The 19,379-nt window shown below is 49.2% G+C and overlaps 1 protein-coding gene across 5 annotated transcripts in view; it reads left to right on the forward strand.

The window, feature by feature from the left end:
* Window positions 1–19,379, forward strand: part of OGT (O-linked N-acetylglucosamine (GlcNAc) transferase) — a 430,584-nt gene that overhangs the window by 331,892 nt on the left and 79,313 nt on the right. For all 5 annotated transcript variants that reach the window (XM_063937159.1, XM_063937158.1, XM_063937156.1 and 2 more), the window contains one exon: window positions 554–679. In XM_063937159.1, the coding sequence (XP_063793229.1) occupies window positions 554–679 (126 nt within the window). The remainder of the gene's footprint in view (window positions 1–553; window positions 680–19,379) is intronic.

The following is a 19,379-nucleotide window of genomic DNA, read 5'->3' on the forward strand; positions in this document are numbered from 1 at the left end:
GCGCCTGTCATAGTTTAGACATGCTTGAGCTTTTGGAGTCCATTTCAAAAGTGCCCAAACTCCTGTCACCTTACTCCTTAGCCGCAGTGTTTCCAGTGTCCCACATTAGAGTCACAGAAAACTATATAATCCATAAATTATTAAATTCAGGTAAAGTGAATTGTTGACTGCAATAACTCGAGCGATGCAATCTGCCAATCCCTATAATTTTATGAAAGTAATTGGAAGACCTTTTTTTCTCTTATTACAGAGGGCAATGCGCTAGCATTGAGAAAATGTAGCAGTAGATTACAAACTTAAATGTAATACAGTGTCCTATAATCTGTTTATAGTTACATTATCGAGGTTGAAAAAAGACAATTTGTCCATCAAGTTTAACCAATGTTTTGATCTACTGCTAAGCACTGGATTTTTTTTCACTGACCCTGATACTATCATACATTATTACTGAGTATATCCTTGGATGCATTTTTCGGCTAGAAATTTGTCTAACCCTTTATTAAACACATCAATTGAGTCAGATATTATTTTGCACATATGATTGTCTTTCTAGATTCCTTGTAATGGGAAAGCAGCAGATCGTATACATCAGGATGGAGTCCACATTCTGGTTAATATGAATGGCTACACCAAAGGAGCACGAAATGAACTGTTCGCACTTAGAGCAGCTCCCGTCCAGGTATGTGAACAGAAGTCTGTATGTTTTAACACTAAGTTGTTGTTACTATTTTTTGGACGCTATCACAGCAATTTCATTGTTGCTGTGATCGAGTGCCCGTTTCTTTATATGTGCCTAAATAGATGGGGCTAATCTGGTCTAAAGTCCTGATTGGAGCGCTTAAACTCTTGTCTGGGCACCTAAACCTTTGGACTTTGCAATCTTTTCTTCTTGCAGCTCAGGAGACTGCCCCTTGGCTAACAGGCGTCTAAACAGAGCAGCAATCGAATTGCTCTGTTTTGCACCCCCTAGTGCTAGCTGCAGAGGGTACAATTGAATCGGGCCCCCCCCCCCAACATGAAGAAAAGAATAACCAAGCATTAATGATTTTAGTACTGAAGCAATAGAGAAGATGTTTGTTACAACTGTACACTGGACTCTTTCTGAAAATCCTTTACTTTTTTTTCATAAAATGATTTTTCAGTCTTCTAGTCCAAACACTTTCATGTGCTCCGATTATCTGTACAGTTACTTCAGTACTTTCTGAATTCCCAATATCATACAGCACTTTTCTTTTTCATCCACTAGGGGTCACTGGAGTACTCTTGGTGATATGGACGGCTTTAGCAGAACAAAGGCACTGAATATTTAAATTTAGTAACTCTCCTCCCCTCCATATTCCCAGAGTACCTCAGTGTTTTTTCTGTGCTCATAGTAGCAACAGGCACGAGTGCTAGCTCTGCAGCACTTATACTTATTTTTCTTTTATTTCTCTGACGTCCTAGTGGATGCTGGGGACTCCGTAAGGACCATGGGGAATAGACGGCTCCGCAGGAGACTGGGCACATCTAAAGAAAGCTTTAGGACTATCTGGTGTGCACTGGCTCCTCCCCCTATGACCCTCCTCCAAGCCTCAGTTAGATTTCTGTGCCCGGCTGAGCTGGATGCACACTAGGGGCTCTCCTGAGCTCCTAGGAAGAAAGTATATGTTAGGTTTTTTATTTTCAGTGAGACCTGCTGGCAACAGGCTCACTGCACCGAGGGACTAAGGGGAGAAGAAGCGAACCTACCTAAGTGGTGGTAGCTTTGGCTTCTTAGGCTACTGGACACCATTAGCTCCAGAGGGATCGAACACAGGACCCGACCTCGTCGTCCGTTCCCGGAGCCGCGCCGCCGTCCCCCTTACAGAGCCAGAAGCAAGAAGGTGGTCCGGAAAATCGGCGGCTGAAGACTTCTGTCTTCTCCAAGGTAGCGCACAGCACTGCAGCTGTGCACCATTGCTCCTCATGCACACCACACACAGCGGTCACTGATGGGTGCAGGGCGCTGGGGGGGGGCGCCCTGAGCAGCAATATTAACACCTTGGCTGGCGAACTGACACCATATATAGCCCCAGGGGCTATATAGGTGTTTATTAACCCCTGCCAGAACTTTTACAATAGCGGGAGAAAGCCCGCCGAAAAAGGGGCGGAGCCATCTCCCTCAGCACACTGGCGCCATTTTCCCTCATAGCTCTGCTGGAGGGATCGCTCCCTGACTCTCCCCTGCAGTCCTGCACTACAGAAAAGGGTTAAAAAGAGAGGGGGGGCACAAATTAGGCGCAGTATATATATATTATGCAGCTATAAGGGAAAACACTCTCTATAGGTGATATCCCTGTGATATATAGCGCTCTGGTGTGTGCTGGCATACTCTCCCTCTGTCTCCCCAAAGGGCTTTGTGGGGTCCTGTCCTCTGTCAGAGCATTCCCTGTGTGTGTGCTGTGTCGGTACTGCTGTGTCGACATGTATGATGAGGATAATGATGTGGAGGCGGAGCAAATGCCTGTGAATGGGATGTCACCCCCTGCGGGGTCGACACCGGTGTGGATGGATTTATGGAAGGAATTACGTGACAGTGTCAACTCCTTACATAAAAGGTTTGACGACATAGGACAGCCGGCTGCTCAGCTTGTGCCTATCCAAGCGTCTCACATGTCATCAGGGGCTCTAAAACGCCCGCTACCTCAGATGGCAGACACAGATGTTGACACGGATACCGACTCCAGTGTCGACGACGATGAGACTAGTGTACCTTCCAATAGGGCCACCCGTTACATGATTGAGGCAATTAAAAATGTATTACACATTTCTGATAATACCCCAGATACCACAAAAAAGGGTATTATGTTTGGTGACAGAAAACTACCAGTAGTTTTCCTGCATCTGAGGAATTGATATGAGGTGTGTGAGGAAGCGTGGACTTCCCCCGATTAGAAATTGATAATTTCTAAGCAGCATACCCTTTTCCGCCAGAGGATAGGTCACGTTGGGAAATAACCCCTAGGGTAGATAAAGCGGTTACACGCTTATTAAAAAAGGTGGCACTACCGTCACGGATACGGCCGCCCTGAAGGACCTGCTGATAGAAAGCAGAAAACTACCCTTAAAGCTATATACACACACACGGGCATTATATTGAGACCTGCTATTGCCTCGGCATGGATGTGCAGTGCGGCAGCTGCATGGTCAGATTCCCTGTCGGATAATATTTATACTATAGATAGGGACAATATTTTGCTGAAAATAGAGCATATAAAAGACGCTGTCTTATACATGCGTGATGCACAGAGGGATATTTGCCGACTGGCATCACTAATAAGCGCTATGTAAAACCATTGCCGCCAGACGGGGGTTATGGACTCGGCAATGGTCGGGCGATGCCGATTCAAAACGGCACATGGAAGTTTGCCCTAGAAGGGGGTGGAACTGTTTGGGGATGGTCTTTCAGACCTCGTTTCCACAGCTACGGCTGGGAAATCAAAACTTTTGCCACAAGCTACCCCACAGCAAAAGTAAGCACTGTATTATCAGGTACAGTCCCTTCGGCCCCAGAAAAGTAGAGGGCTAGAGTAGAGGCTCATCTTTTCTGCCAAGAGGAAAAGGTAGAGGGAAAAAGCTGCAGCACACAGCTAGTTCCCGGGAGCAGAAGTCCTCCCCTGCGTCCGGTAAGTCTACAGCATGACGCTGGGGCTGCTCAGGCGGACCCGGGTACGGTGGGGGCCCGTCTCAGAAATTTTCAGCGCACAGTGGGCTCTCTCACAGGTGGATCCCTGGGTTTTTCAAACAGTATCTCAGAGGTACAGGCTGGAATTCGAGACGTCTCCCCCCCTCCGCCGTTTCCTAAAATCTGCCTTACCGGCAACTCCCTCTGCCAGGGAGGCAGTGTTGGTGGCTATCCAAAAAACTGTATTCACAGCAAGTGATTATCAAGGTACGCCTCCTTCAACAGGAAAAGGGTTACTTTTCCACAATGTTTGTGGTACCGAAACCGGACGGTTCGGTGAGACCCATCTTCAATTTTAAATCCTTGAACACATATAACAAAAGATTCAAGTTCAAGATGAAATCGCTCAGGGCGATTATTGCGATCCTGGACGAGGGGGATTACAGGGTCTCTCTGGACATCAAGGATACTTACCTGCATGTCCCCATTTACCCTCCTCACCAGGAGTACCTCAAGATTGTGGTACCGGACTGTCACTATCCGTTCCAGACGCTGCCGTTTGGATTATCCACGGCACCGAGGGCCTTTACCATGGGTAATGACCGAAATGATGATACTCCTTCGCAAGAAGGGAGTTTTAATTATCCTGTACTTGGACGATCTCCGGATAAAGGCGAGGTCCAAGGAACAGTTGGTAAGGGGGTAGCACTTTCTCGGGAAGTGCTGCAACAGCAGGACTGGATTCTCAATTCCAAAGTCACAGCTGGTCCCGACGACACGTCTTCTGTTCCTGGGAATGATTCTGGAAACAGACCAGAAAAAAGTTTCTTCCAATGGAAAAAGCCGAGGAGTTGTCATCTCTAGTCCGAAACCTCCTAAGACCGGGACAGGTGTCGGTACATCAATGCACACGAGTCCTGGGAAAAATGGTAGCTTCGTACTAAGAAATTCCATTCGGAAAGTTCCACGCAAGGATTTTCTAGTGGGACCTGTTGGACAAATGGTCCGGGTCCCATTTCCAGATACAGCAGCGGATAACCCGGTCGGCAAGAACCAGGGTGTCGCTGCGGTGGTGGCTGCAGAGGGCTCATCTACTAGAGGGCCGCAGATTCGGAATACAGGACTGGGTCCTGGTAAACACGGATGCCAGCCTTCGGGGCTGGGGTGCAGTCACACAGGGAGTAAAATTCCAAGGACTGTGGTCCAAACAGGAGATTTCACTTCACATAAATTTTCTGGAGCTAAGAGCCCTTTACAAGGCCGTATGCCAAACAAGGCCCCTGCTTCAAAACCAGCCGTACTGATCCAATCAGACAACATCACGGCGCTCGCCCATGTAAACAGGCAGGGCGGCACAAGAAGCAGGAGGGCAATGGCAGAAGCCACAAGGATTCCCCGTTGGGCGGAAAATCATGTGGTAGCACTGGCAGCAGTGTTCATTCCGGGAGTGGACAACTGGGAAGCAGACTTCCGCAGCAGACTCCACCCGGGAGAATAGGGACTTCATCCAGAAGTCTTCCAAATGCTGGTAAACCGTTGGGAAAGACCACAGGTGGACATGATGGCGTCCCGCCTCAATAAAAAAGATATTGCGCCAGGTCAAGGGAACCTCAGGCGATCGCTGTGGACGCTCTAGTGACACCGCGGGCGTACCAGTCGGTTTATGTGTTCCCTCCTCTCCCTCTCATACCCAAGGTACTGAGGATAATAAGGAAAAAAGGAGTAAGAACTATACTCATTGTTCCGGATTGGCCAAGAAGGGCTTGGTACCTGGAACTTCAGGAGTTGATCTCAGAGGACCCATGGCCTCTGCCACTCAGACAGGATCTGCTGCAGCAGGGGCCCTGTCTGTTTAAAGACTTACCGCGGCTGCATTGACGGCATGGCGGTTGAACACCGGATCCTGAGTGAAAAAGGCATTCCGGAGGAAGTCATTCTTATCCTGATCAAAGCCAGGAAGGATGTCAGCCTGAAGTGCAGACGTTGTAAGGGAGTGCTGCATATTCAGCCCCTTTTTTGTGCCCCAGTGGCACCTTGGGATCTCAATGTGGTTTTGAAGTTCCTGAAATCACATTGGTTTGAGCCACTTAAAACCGTGGATTTGAAATATCTCACATGAAAAGTGGTCATGTGTTGGCTCTGGCTTCGGCCAGGCATGTGTCAGAATTGGCGGCTTTGTCATAAAAATGCCCTTACCTGACTTTGCATATGGATAGGGCAGAGTTGAGGACTCGTCCTCACTTTCTCCCGAAGGTGGTATCAGGTTTTCACTTGTACCAACTTATTGTGGTGCCTGCGGCTACTAGGGACTTGGAGGATTCCAAGTTACTGGACGTAGTCAGGGCCCTGAAAAATTATATTTCCAGGACGGCTGGAGTCAGGAAAACTGACTCGCTGTTTATCCTAGATGCACCCAACATGCTGGGTGCTCCTGCTTCTAAGCAGACTACAGCGCGCTGGATTTGTAGCACTATTCAGCTTGCGCATTCTGCGGTGGGACTACTGCAGCCTAAATCTGTAAAAGCCCATTCCACATGGAAGGGGGCTCATCTTGGGCGGCTGCCCGAGGGGTCTCGGCTTTACAACTTGGCCGAGCTGCTACTTGGTCAGGGGCAAACACGTTGCAAAATTATACAAATTTGATACCCTGGCTGAGAAGGACCTTGAGTTCTCTCATTCGGTGCTGCAGAGTCATCCGCACTCTCCCGCCCGTTTGGGAGCTTTGGTATAATCCCCATGGTCCTTACGGAGTCCCCAGCATCCACTAGGACGTCAGAGAAAATAAGATTTTACTCACCGGTAAATCTATTTCTCTAACGTCCTAAGTGGATGCTGGGGACTCCGTCAGGACCATGGGGATTATACCAAAGCTCCCAAACGGGCGGGAGAGTGCGGATGACTCTGCAGCACCGAATGAGAGAACTCCAGGTCCTCCTCAGTCAGGGTGTGCCCCTGACCAAGTAGCAGCTCGGCAAGGTTGTAAAGCCGAGACCCCTCGGGCAGCCGCCCAAGATGAGCCCACTTCCTTGTGGAATGGGCTTTTACTGATTTTGGCTGTGGCAAGCCTGCCACAGAATGTGCAAGCTGAATTGTACTACAAATCCAGCGAGCAATCGTCTGCTTAGAAGCAGGAACACCCATCTTGTTGGGTGCATACAGGCTAAACAGCGAGTCAGATTTTCTGACTCCAGTCGTCCTGGAAACATATATTTTCAGGGCCCTGACAACGTCAAGTAACTTGGAGTCCTCCAAGTCCCTAGTAGCCGCAGGTACCACAATAGGTTGGTTCATGTGAAAAACAGAAAACACCTTAAGGAGAAATTGAGGACGAGTCCTCAATTCTGCCCTGTCAGAATGAAAAATTAAGTAAGGGCTTTTATATGATAAAGCCGCCCATTCTGACACACGCCTGGCTGAAGCCAGGGCTAATAGAATCTTCACCTTCCATGTGAAATATTTTAATTCCACAGTGGTGAGTGGATCAAACCAATGTGACTTTAGGAAACTCAAAACAACATTGAGATCCCAAGGTGCCACTGGGGGCACAAAAGGAGGCTGTATATGCAGTACCCCTTTTACAAACGTCTGAACTTCAGGCACTGAAGCCAGTTCTTTCTGGAAGAAATTCGACAGGGTCGAAATTTGAACCTTAATGGACCCTAATTTTAGGCCCATAGACAGTCCTGTTTTCAGGAAATGTAGGAAACGACCCAGTTGGAATTCCTCTGTAGGGACCTTCTTGGCCTCACACCACGCAACATATTTTCGCCAAATGCGGTGAAAATGTTTTGCGGTTACATCCTTCCTGGCCTCGACCAGGGTAGGGATGACTTCATCTGGAATGCCCTTTCAGGATCCGGCGTTCAACTGCCATGCCGTCAAACGCAGCCGCGGTAAGTCTTGGAACAGACAAGGCCCCTGCTGGAGCAGGTCCTCTCTTAAAAGTAGAGGCCCCGGTTCTTCCGTGAGCATCTCTTGAAGTTCCGGGTACCAAGTCCTTCTTGACCCATCCGGAACCACGAGTATCGTTCTTACTCATCTCCTTCTTATGATTCTCAGTACTTTTGGTATGAGATGCATAGGAGGGAACACATACCCTGACTGGTACACCCACAGTGTTACCAGAGCGTCCACCGCTATTGCCTGAGGGTCCCTTGACCTGGCGCAATATCTGTCTAGTTTTTTGTTCAGGCGGGACGCCATCATGTCCACCTTTGGTTTTTCCCAACGGTTTACAATCATGTGGAAGACTTCCCGCTGAAGTCCCCACTCTCCCGGGTGGAGGTTATGCCTGCTGAGGAAGTCTGCTTCCCAGTTTTCCACTCCCGGAATTAACACTGCTGAGAGTGTTATCACATGATTTTTCGCCCAGCGAAGAATCCTTGCAGTTTCTGCCATTTCCCTCCTGCTTCATGTGCCGCCCTGTCTGTTTACGTGGGCGACTGCCGTGATGTTGTCCCACTGGATCAATACCCGCTGACCTTGAAGCAGAGGTCTTGCTAAGCTTAGAGCCTTGTAAATTGCCCTTAGCTCCAGTATATTTATGTGGAGAGAAGTCTCCAGACTTGATCACACTCCCTGGAAATTTTTTCCTTGTGTGACTGCTCCCCAGCCACTCAGGCTGGCATCCGTGGTCACCAGGACCCAGTCCTGAATGTCGAATCTGCGGCCCTTTCATAGATGAGCACTCTGCAGCCACCGCAGAAGAAAACACCCTTGTCCTTGGAGACAGGGTTATCCGCTGATGCATCTGAAGATGCGATCCGGACCATTTTCCCAGCAGATTCCACTGAAAGGTTCTTGCGTGAAATCTACCGAATGGGATCGCTTTGTAAGAAACCACCATTTTTCACAGGACCCTTGTGCAATGATGCACTGATACTTTTCCTGGTTTTAGGAGGTTCCTGACTAGCTCGGATAACTCCCTGGCCTTCTTCTCCGGGAGAAAACATCCTTTTCTGGACTGTGTCCAGAATCATTCCTAGGAACATTAGACGTGTCGTCGGAAAAAGCTATATTTCCAGGACGGCTGGAGTCAGGAAAACTGACTCGCTGTTTATCCTAGATGCACCCAACATGCTGGGTGCTCCTGCTTCTAAGCAGACTACAGCGCGCTGGATTTGTAGCACTATTCAGCTTGCGCATTCTGCGGTGGGACTACTGCAGCCTAAATCTGTAAAAGCCCATTCCACATGGAAGGGGGCTCATCTTGGGCGGCTGCCCGAGGGGTCTCGGCTTTACAACTTGGCCGAGCTGCTACTTGGTCAGGGGCAAACACGTTGCAAAATTATACAAATTTGATACCCTGGCTGAGAAGGACCTTGAGTTCTCTCATTCGGTGCTGCAGAGTCATCCGCACTCTCCCGCCCGTTTGGGAGCTTTGGTATAATCCCCATGGTCCTTACGGAGTCCCCAGCATCCACTAGGACGTCAGAGAAAATAAGATTTTACTCACCGGTAAATCTATTTCTCTAACGTCCTAAGTGGATGCTGGGGACTCCGTCAGGACCATGGGGTTTAGCGGCTCCGCTGGAGACAGGGCACAATAATAAAAGCTTTAGGATCAGGTGGTGTGCACTGGCTCCTCCCCCCATGACCCTCCTCCAAGCCTCAGTTAGATTTTTGTGCCCGGCCGAGAAGGGTGCAATCTAGGTGGCTCTCCTGAGCTGCTTAGAATAAAAGTTTAAGTTAGGTTTTTTATTTTCAGTGAGTCCTGCTGGCAACAGGCTCACTGCTACGAGGGACTTAGGGGAGAGAAGTAAACTCACCTGCGTGCAGGATGGATTTGCTTCTTAGGCTACTGGACACCATTAGCTCCAGAGGGAGTCGGAACACAGGTCTCACCCTGGGGTTCGTCCCGGAGCCGTGCCGCCGACCCCCCTTGCAGATGCCGAAGTTGAAGAGGTCCAGAGGTCCAGAAACAGGCGGCAGAAGACTTTCAGTCTTCATAAGGTAGCGCACAGCACTGCAGCTGTGCGCCATTGTTGTCAGCACACTTCAGACCAGCGGTCACTGAGGGTGCAGGGCGCTGGGGGGGGCGCCCTGGGCAGCAATGTATTATACCTTTTTTATGGCTAAAATACATCACATATAGCCCTTGAGGCTATATGGATGTATTTAACCCCTGCCAGATCTCACAAACTCCGGGAGAAGAGCCCGCCGTTTTAGGGGGCGGGGCCTATTCTCCTCAGCACACGGCGCCATTTTCCTGCTCAGCTCTGCTGTGAGGAAGGCTCCCAGGCTCTCCCCTGCACTGCACTACAGAAACAGGGTTAAAACAGAGAGGGGGGGCACTTATTTGGCGATATGATTACATATGTGAAAATGCTATAAGGGAAAACACTTGTATAAGGGGTTGTCCCTGTATAATTATAGCGTTTTTGGTGTGTGCTGGCAAACTCTCCCTCTGTCTCCCCAAAGGGCTAGTGGGGTCCTGTCCTCTATCAGAGCATTCCCTGTGTGTGTGCTGTGTGTCGGTACGTGTGTGTCGACATGTAGGAGGACGATGTTGGTGAGGAGGCGGAGCAAATTGCCTGTATTGGTGATGTCACTCTCTAGGGAGTCGACACCGGAATGGATGGCTTATTTAGGAATTACGTGATAATGTCAACACGATGCAAGGTCGGTTGACGACATGAGACGGCCGGCAAACAAATTAGTACCTGTCCAGGCGTCTCAGACACCGTCAGGGGCTTGTAAAAACGCCCATTTACCTCAGTTGGTCGACACAGACACGGACACTGACTTCAGTGTCGACGGTGAAGAAACAAACGTATTTTCCTTTAGGGCCACACGTTACATGTTAAGGGCAATGAAGGAGGTGTTACATATTTCTGATACTACAAGTACCACAAATAAGGGTATTATGTAGGGTGGGAATAATCTACTTGTAGTTTTTTCTGAATCAGATAAATTAAAGTGTGTGATGATACGTGGGTTTCCTCCGATAGAAAATTATTGGAGGTATACCCTTTCCCGCCAGAAGTGAGGGCGAGTTGGGAAACACACCTTAGGGTGGATAAGGCGCTCACACGCTTATAAAAACAAGTGGCGTTACCGTCTCCAGATACGGCCGCCCTCAAGGAGCCAGCTGATAGGAAGCTGAAAAATATCCTAAAAAGTATATACACACATACTGGTGTTATACTACGACCAGCAATCGCCTCAGCCTGGATGTGCAGCGCTGGGGGGGCTTGGTCGGATTTCCTGACTGAAAATATTGATACCCTTGACAGGAACAATATTTTATTGACTATAGAGCATTTTAAGGATGCATTTCTATATATGCGAGATGCGCAGAGGGATATTTGCATTCTGGCATCAAGAGTAGATGTGATGTCCATATCTGCCAGACGATGTTTATAGACACGACAGTGGTCTGGTGATGCAGATTCCAGATGGCACATGGAAGTATTGCCGTATAAAGGGGCGGTCCATCGGACCTGGTGGCCATGGCAACAGCAGGAAAATCCACTTTTGTTACCCCAAGTCACATCTCAGCAGAAAAGGACACAGTCTTTTCAGTCTCAGTCCTTTCGTACCCATAAAGGCAGGCGGGCAAAAGGCCAGTCATATCTGCCCAGGGTTAGAGGAAAGGGAAGAAGACTGCAGCAGGCAGCCAATTCCCAGGAACAGAAGTCCTCCACAGCTTCTGCCAAGTCCGCAGCATGACGCTGGGGCCATACAAGCGGACTCAGGTGCGGTGGGGGGTCATCTCAAGAGTTTCAGCACGCAGTGGGCTCACTCGCAAGTGGACTCCTGGATCCTACACGTAGTATCCCAGGTGTACATTGGAAATTCGAGACGTCTTCCCCTCACAAGTTCCTGAAGTCTGCTTTACCAACGTCTCCCTCCGACAGGGAGGCAGTATTGGGAAAAAATTCACAGGCTGTATTCCCAGCAGGTGATAATCAAAGTACCCCTCCTACAACAAGGGAAGGGGTATTATTCCACACTATATTGTGGTACTGAAGCCAAACGGCTCGGTGAGATCTAAAAGATTTGAACAATTACATACAAGGGTTCAAATCAAGATGGAGTCACTCAGAGCAGTGATAGCGAACCAGGACGATATGGTGTCACTGGATATCAGGGACGCTTACCTACATGTCCAAATTTTGCCCTTCTCACCAAGGGTATCTCAGGTTCGTGGTACAGAACTGTCACTATCAGTTCAGACGCTGCCGTTTGGATTGTCCACGGCACCCCGGGTCTTTACCATGGTAATGGCCGAAATGATGATTCTTCCTAAAAGAAATATGGACGCTTTCCTGATAAGGGCAAGGTCCAGAGAACAGTTGGCGGTCGGAGTAGCACTATCTCAAGTAGTTCTACGACAGCACGAGTGGATTCTAAATATTCCAAAATCGCAGCTTTTTCCGACGACACGTCTAATGTTCCTAGGAATGATTCTGGACACAGTCCAGAAAAGGATGTTTTCTCCCGGAGAAGAAGGCCAGGGAGTTATCCGAGCTAGTCAGGAACCTCCTAAAACCAGGAAAAGTATCAGTGCATCATTGCACAAGGGTCCTGTGAAAAATGGTGGTTTCTTACAAAGCGATCCCATTCGGTAGATTTCACGCAAGAACCTTTCAGTGGAATCTGCTGGGAAAATGGTCCGGATCGCATCTTCAGATGCATCAGCGGATAACCCTGTCTCCAAGGACAAGGGTGTTTTCTTCTGCGGTGGCTGCAGAGTGCTCATCTATGAAAGGGCCGCAGATTCGACATTCAGGACTGGGTCCTGGTGACCACGGATGCCAGCCTGAGTGGCTGGGGAGCAGTCACACAAGGAAAAAATTTCCAGGGAGTGTGATCAAGTCTGGAGACTTCACTCCACATAAATATACTGGAGCTAAGGGCAATTTACAAGGCTCTAAGCTTAGCAAGACCTCTGCTTCAAGGTCAGCCGGTATTGATCCAGTGGGACAACATCACGGCAGTCGCCCACGTAAACAGACAGGGCGGCACATGAAGCAGGAGGGAAATGGCAGAAACTGCAAGGATTCTTCGCTGGGCGAAAAATCATGTGATAACACTCTCAGCAGTGTTAATTCCGGGAGTGGAAAACTGGGAAGCAGACTTCCTCAGCAGGCATAACCTCCACCCGGGAGAGTGGGGACTTCAGCGGGAAGTCTTCCACATGATTGTAAACCGTTGGGAAAAACCAAAGGTGGACATGATGGCGTCCCGCCTGAACAAAAAACTAGACAGATATTGCGCCAGGTCAAGGGACCCTCAGGCAATAGCGGTGGACGCTCTGGTAACACTGTGGGTGTACCAGTCAGGGTATGTGTTCCCTCCTATGCATCTCATACCAAAAGTACTGAGAATCATAAGAAGGAGATGAGTAAGAACGATACTCGTGGTTCCGGATGGGTCAAGAAGGACTTGGTACCCGGAACTTCAAGAGATGCTCACGGAAGAAACGGGGCCTCTACTTTTAAGAGAGGACCTGCTCCAGCAGGGGCCTTGTCTGTTCCAAGACTTACCGCGGCTGCGTTTGACGGCATGGCAGTTGAACGCCGGATCCTGAAAGGGCATTCCAGATGAAGTCATCCCTACCCTGGTCGAAGCCAGGAAGGATGTAACCGCAAAACATTTTCACCGCATTTGGCGAAAATATGTTGCGTGGTGTGAGGCCAAGAAGGTCCCTACAGAGGAATTCCAACTGGGTCGTTTCCTACATTTCCTGAAAACAGGACTGTCTATGGGCCTAAAATTAGGGTCCATTAAGGTTCAAATTTCGACCCTGTCGAATTTCTTCCAGAAAGAACTGGCTTCAGTGCCTGAAGTTCAGACGTTTGTAAAAGGGGTACTGCATATACAGCCTCCTTTTGTGCCCCCAGTGGCACCTTGGGATCTCAATGTTGTTTTGAGTTTCCTAAAGTCACATTGGTTTGATCCACTCACCACTGTGGAATTAAAATATTTCACATGGAAGGTGAAGATTCTATTAGCCCTGGCTTCAGCCAGGCGTGTGTCAGAATGGGCGGCTTTATCATATAAAAGCCCTTACTTAATTTTTCATTCTGACAGGGCAGAATTGAGGACTCGTCCTCAATTTCTCCTTAAGGTGTTTTCTGTTTTTCACATGAACCAACCTATTGTGGTACCTGCGGCTACTAGGGACTTGGAGGACTCCAAGTTACTTGACGTTGTCAGGGCCCTGAAAATATGTTTCCAGGACGACTGGAGTCAGAAAATCTGACTCGCTGTTTAGCCTGTATGCACCCAACAAGATGGGTGTTCCTGCTTCTAAGCAGACGATTGCTCGCTGGATTTGTAGTACAATTCAGCTTGCACATTCTGTGGCAGGCTTGCCACAGCCAAAATCAGTAAAAGCCCATTCCACAAGGAAGTGGGCTCATCTTGGGCGGCTGCCCGAGGGGTCTCGGCTTTACAACCTTGCCGAGCTGCTACTTGGTCAGGGGCACACCCTGACTGAGGAGGACCTGGAGTTCTCTCATTCGGTGCTGCAGAGTCATCCGCACTCTCCCGCCCGTTTGGGAGCTTTGGTTTCTCTATCGTCCTAAGTGGATGCTGGGGTTCCTGAAAGGACCATGGGGAATAGCGGCTCCGCAGGAGACAGGGCACAAAAGTAAAGCTTTTACAGGTCAGGTGGTGTGTACTGGCTCCTCCCCCTATGACCCTCCTCCAGACTCCAGTTAGATTTTTGTGCCCGGCCGAGAAGGGTGCAATTCTAGGTGGCTCTCATAAAGAGCTGCTTAGAGAGTTTAGCTTAGGTTTTTTATTTTACAGTGATTCCTGCTGGCAACAGGATCACTGCAACGAGGGACAGAGGGGAGAAGAAGTGAACTCACCTGCGTGCAGGATGGATTGGCTTCTTGGCTACTGGACATGAAGCTCCAGAGGGACGATCACAGGTACAGCCTGGATGGTCACCGGAGCCACGCCGCCGGCCCCCTCACAGATGCTGAAGCAAGAAGAGGTCCAGAATCGGCGGCTGAAGACTCCTGCAGTCTACTTAAGGTAGCGCACAGCACTGCAGCTGTGCGCCATTTTCCTCTCAGCACACTTCACACGGCAGTCACTGAGGGTGCAGGGCGCTGGGGGGGGGGCGCCCTGGGAGGCAAATGAAAACCTTTAAAAAGGCTAAAAATACCTCACATATAGCCCCAGAGGCTATATGGAGATATTTACCCCTGCCTAAATGTACTAAATAGCGGGAGACGAGCCCGCCGAAAAAGGGGCGGGGCCTATCTCCTCAGCACACGGCGCCATTTTCTGTCACAGCTCCGCTGGTCAGGAAGGCTCCCAGGTCTCTCCCCTGCACTGCACTACAGAAACAGGGTATAACAGAGAGGGGGCAAAATAAATGGCTATATATATTAATATAAAAGCAGCTATAAGGGAGCACTTAATCATAAGGCTATCCCTGTCATATATAGCGCTTTTTGGTGTGTGCTGGCAGACTCTCCCTCTGTCTCCCCAAAGGGCTAGTGGGTCCTGTCTTCGTATAGAGCATTCCCTGTGTGTCTGCTGTGTGTCGGTACGTGTGTGTCGACATGTATGAGGACGTTATTGGTGTGGAGGCGGAGCAATTGCCAAATATGAGGATGTCACCTCCTAGGGGGTCGACACCAGAATGGATGCCTTTATTTGTGGAATTACGGGATAGCGTCAACTCGCTTAAGCAGTCGTTTGCCGACATGAGGCGGCCGGACACTCAATTAGTGCCTGTCCAGGCGCCTCAAACACCGTCAGGGGCTGTAAAACGCCCCTTGCCTCAGTCGGTCGACACAGACCCAGACACAGGCACTGATTCCGGTGGTGAAGGTGACGAATCAACCGTATTTTCCAGTAGGGCCACACGTTATATGATTTTGGCAATAAAGGAGATGTTACATTTAGCTGATACTACAGGTACCACTAAACAGGGTATTATGTGGGGTGTGAAAAAACTACCAGTAGTTTTTACCGAATCAGAAGAATTAAATGACGTGTGTGATGAAGCGTGGGGTGCCCCGATAAAAAACTGCTAATTTCAAAGAAGTTATTGGCTTTATACCCTTTCCCGCCAGAGGTTAGGGAGCGCTGGGAAACACCTCCTAGGGTGGACAAAGCTCTAACACGCTTATCAAAACAAGTGGCGTTACCCTCTCCTGAGACGGCCGCACTTAAAGATCCATCAGATAGGAGGATGGAAAATATCCAAAAAGGTATATACACACATGCAGGTGTTATACTACGACCAGCTATTGCGACTGCCTGGATGTGCAGTGCTGGGGTAGTTTGGTCAGAGTCCCTGATCGAAAATATTGATACCCTGGACAGGGACAATATTTTACTGTCGTTAGAACAAATAAAGGATGCATTTCTTTATATGCGTGATGCACAGAGAGATATCTGCACACTGGCATCACGGGTAAGTGCTATGTCCATTTCGGCCAGAAGAGCTTTATGGACACGACAGTGGACAGGCGATGCGTAGAGGAGTTATTTGGGGTCGGTCTATCGGATTTGGTGGCCACGGCTACGGCCGGGAAATCCACCTTTCTACCTCAAGTCACTCCCCAACAGAAAAAGGCACCGACCTTTCAACCGCAGCCCTTTCGTTCCTTTAAAAATAAGAGAGCAAAGGGCTATTCATATCTGCCACGAGGCAGAGGACGAGGGAAGAGACAGCAACAGGCAGCTCCTTCCCAGGAACAGAAGCCCTCCCCGGCTTCTACAAAAGCCTCAGCATGACGCTGGGGCTTCGCAAGCGGACTCGGGGGCGGTAGGCGGTCGTCTCAAGAATTACAGCGCGCAGTGGGCTCACTCGCAGGTAAATCCCTGGATCCTGCAGATAATATCTCAGGGGTACAGGTTGAAATTAGAGACAGAGCCACCTCGCCGTTTCCTGAAGTCTGCTTTACCAACGTCCCCCTCAGAAAGGGAGACGGTTTTGGAAGCCATTCACAAGCTGTATTCTCAGCAGGTGATAGTCAAGGTACCTCTTCTACAACAAGGGAAGGGGTATTATTCCACTCTTTTTGTGGTACCGAAGCCGGATGGCTCGGTAAGGCCTATTCTAAATCTGAAGTCCTTGAACCTATACATAAAGAAGTTCAAGTTCAAGATGGAGTCACTCAGAGCAGTGATAGCGAACCTGGAAGAAGGGGACTTTATGGTATCCTTGGACATCAAGGATGCGTATCTCCACGTTCCAATTACCCCTCACACCAGGGGTACCTCAGGTTCGTTGTACAAAACTGTCACTATCAGTTTCAGACGCTGCCGTTTGGTTTGTCCACGGCACCTCGGGTCTTTACAAAGGTAATGGCCGAGATAATATTTCTTCTTCGAAGAAAAGGCGTATTAATTATCCCATACTTGGACGATCTCCTAATAAGGGCAAGGTCCAGAGAACAGCTAGAGATGGGTTTAGCACTATCTCAAGAGGTGCTAAAGCAGCACGGATGGATTCTGAATATTCCAAAATCCCAATTAATGCCGACAACTCGTCTGCTGTTCCTGGGGATGATTCTGGACACAGTTCAGAAAAAGGTTTTTCTTCCCGAAGAAAAAGCCAAGGAGTTATCTGACCTGGTCAGGAACCTCCTAAAACCAGGAAAGGTGTCTGTACATCAATGCACAAGAGTCCTGGGAAAAAATGGTAGCTTCTTACGAAGCAATCCCTTTCGGCAGATTCCATGCAAAGGGATCTGTTGGACAAATGGTCAGGGTCGCATCTTCAGATGCACCTGCGGATAACCCTGTCGCCGAGGACAAGGGTATCCCTTCTGTGGTGGTTGCAGGAGGCTCATCTATTGGAGGGCCGCAGATTCGGCATGCAGGATTGGATCCTGGTGACCACGGATGCCAGCCTGAGAGGCTGGGGAGCAGTCACACAGGGAAGAACTTTCCAGGGAGTGTGGTCGAGCCTGAAAAAGTCTCTTCACATAAGCATTCTGGAACTAAGAGCAATCTACAATGCTCTAAGCCAGGCGGAACCTCTGCTTCAAGGAAGACCGGTGTTGATCCAGTCGGACAACATCACGGCAGTCGCCCATGTAAACAGACAGGGCGGCACAAGAAGCAGGAGGGCAATGGCAGAAGCTGCCAGGATCCTTCGCTGGGCGGAGAATCACGTGATAGCACTGTCAGCAGTATTCATCCCGGGCGTGGACAACTGGGAAGCAGACTTCCTCAGCAGACACGACCTTCACCCGGGAGAGTGGGGACTTCATCCAGAAGTTTTCCACATGCTATTAAACCGTTGGGTAAAACCAATGGTGGACATGATGGCGTCTCGCCTCAACAAAACACTGGACAGGTATTGCGCCAGGTCAAGAGATCCGCAGGCAATAGCTGTGGACGCGCTGGTAACACCTTGGGTGTACCAGTCGGTATATGTGTTTCCTCCTCTGCCTCTCATACCAAGGGTATTGAGGATTATACGGCAAAGAGGAGTAAGACTAGTGGCTCCGGATTGGCCAAGAAGGACTTGGTACCCGGAACTTCAAGAGATGGTCACGGACGATCCGTGGCCTCTACTTCTGAGAAGGGACCTGCTTCAGCAGGGTCCTTGTCTTTTTCAAGACTTACCGCGGCTGCGTTTGACGGCATGGCGTTTGAATGCCAGATCCTAAAAGGAAAAGGCATTCCAGAAGAAGTCATTCCTACCTTGATAAAGGCAAGGAAGGAAGTCACCGCGAAGCATTATCGCCGTATTTGGCGAAAATATGTTGCGTGGTGCGAGCAGCGGAGTGCTCCGATGGAGGAATTTCAACTGGGTCGTTTTCCTACATTTCCTGCAATCAGGATTGTCTATGGGTCTCAAATTGGGATCTATTAAGGTTCAAATTTCGGCCCTATCAATATTCTTCCAAAAAGAATTGGCCTCAGTCCCTGAGGTCCAGATTTTTATCAAAGGAGTACTGCATATACAGCCTCCTGTGGTGCCTAAGGTGGCACCGTGGGATCTAAATGTAGTTTTAGATTTCCTCAAATCCAATTGGTTTGAACCACTAAAGAATGTGGATTTGAAATATCTCACATGGAAAGTGACTATGTTACTGGCCCTGGCTTCGGCCGGGAGAGTATCTGAACTGGCGGCTTTGTTTTATAAAAGCCCTTATTTAATTTTCCATTCGACATAGGGCAGAGCTGCGGACGCGTCCGCATTTTCTCCCTAAGGTGGTATCAGCGTTTCACCTGAACCAGCCTATTGTAGTGCCTGCGGCTACAGACGACTTGAAGGACTCCAAGTTGTTGGACGTTGTCAGAGCCTTAAAAATATACATTTAAAGGACGGCTGGAGTCAGAAAATCTGACTCGCTGTTTATACTGTATGCACCCAACAAGTTGGGTGCACCTGCTTCTAAGCAGTCGATTGCTCGTTGGATTTGTAACAAAATTCAACTTGTACATTCTGTGGCAGGCCTGCCACAGCCTAAATCTGTTAAGGCCCATTCCGCAAGGAAGGTGGGCTCATCTTGGGCGGCTGCCCGAGGGGTCTCGGCATTACAACTCTGCCGAGCAGCTACGTGGTCAGGGGAGAACACGTTTGTAAATTTTTACAAATTTGATACCCTGGCAAAGGAGGACCTGGAGTTCTCTCATTCGGTGCTGCAGAGTCATCCGCACTCTCCCGCCCGTTTGGGAGCTTTGGTATAATCCCCATGGTCCTTTCAGGAACCCCAGCATCCACTTAGGACGATAGAGAAAATAAGAATTTACTTACCGATAATTCTATTTCTCGGAGTCCGTAGTGGATGCTGGGCGCCCA

Source organism: Pseudophryne corroboree, chromosome 8 (genome assembly GCF_028390025.1).
Source record: "Pseudophryne corroboree isolate aPseCor3 chromosome 8, aPseCor3.hap2, whole genome shotgun sequence".
Lineage (NCBI taxonomy): Eukaryota > Metazoa > Chordata > Amphibia > Anura > Myobatrachidae > Pseudophryne > Pseudophryne corroboree.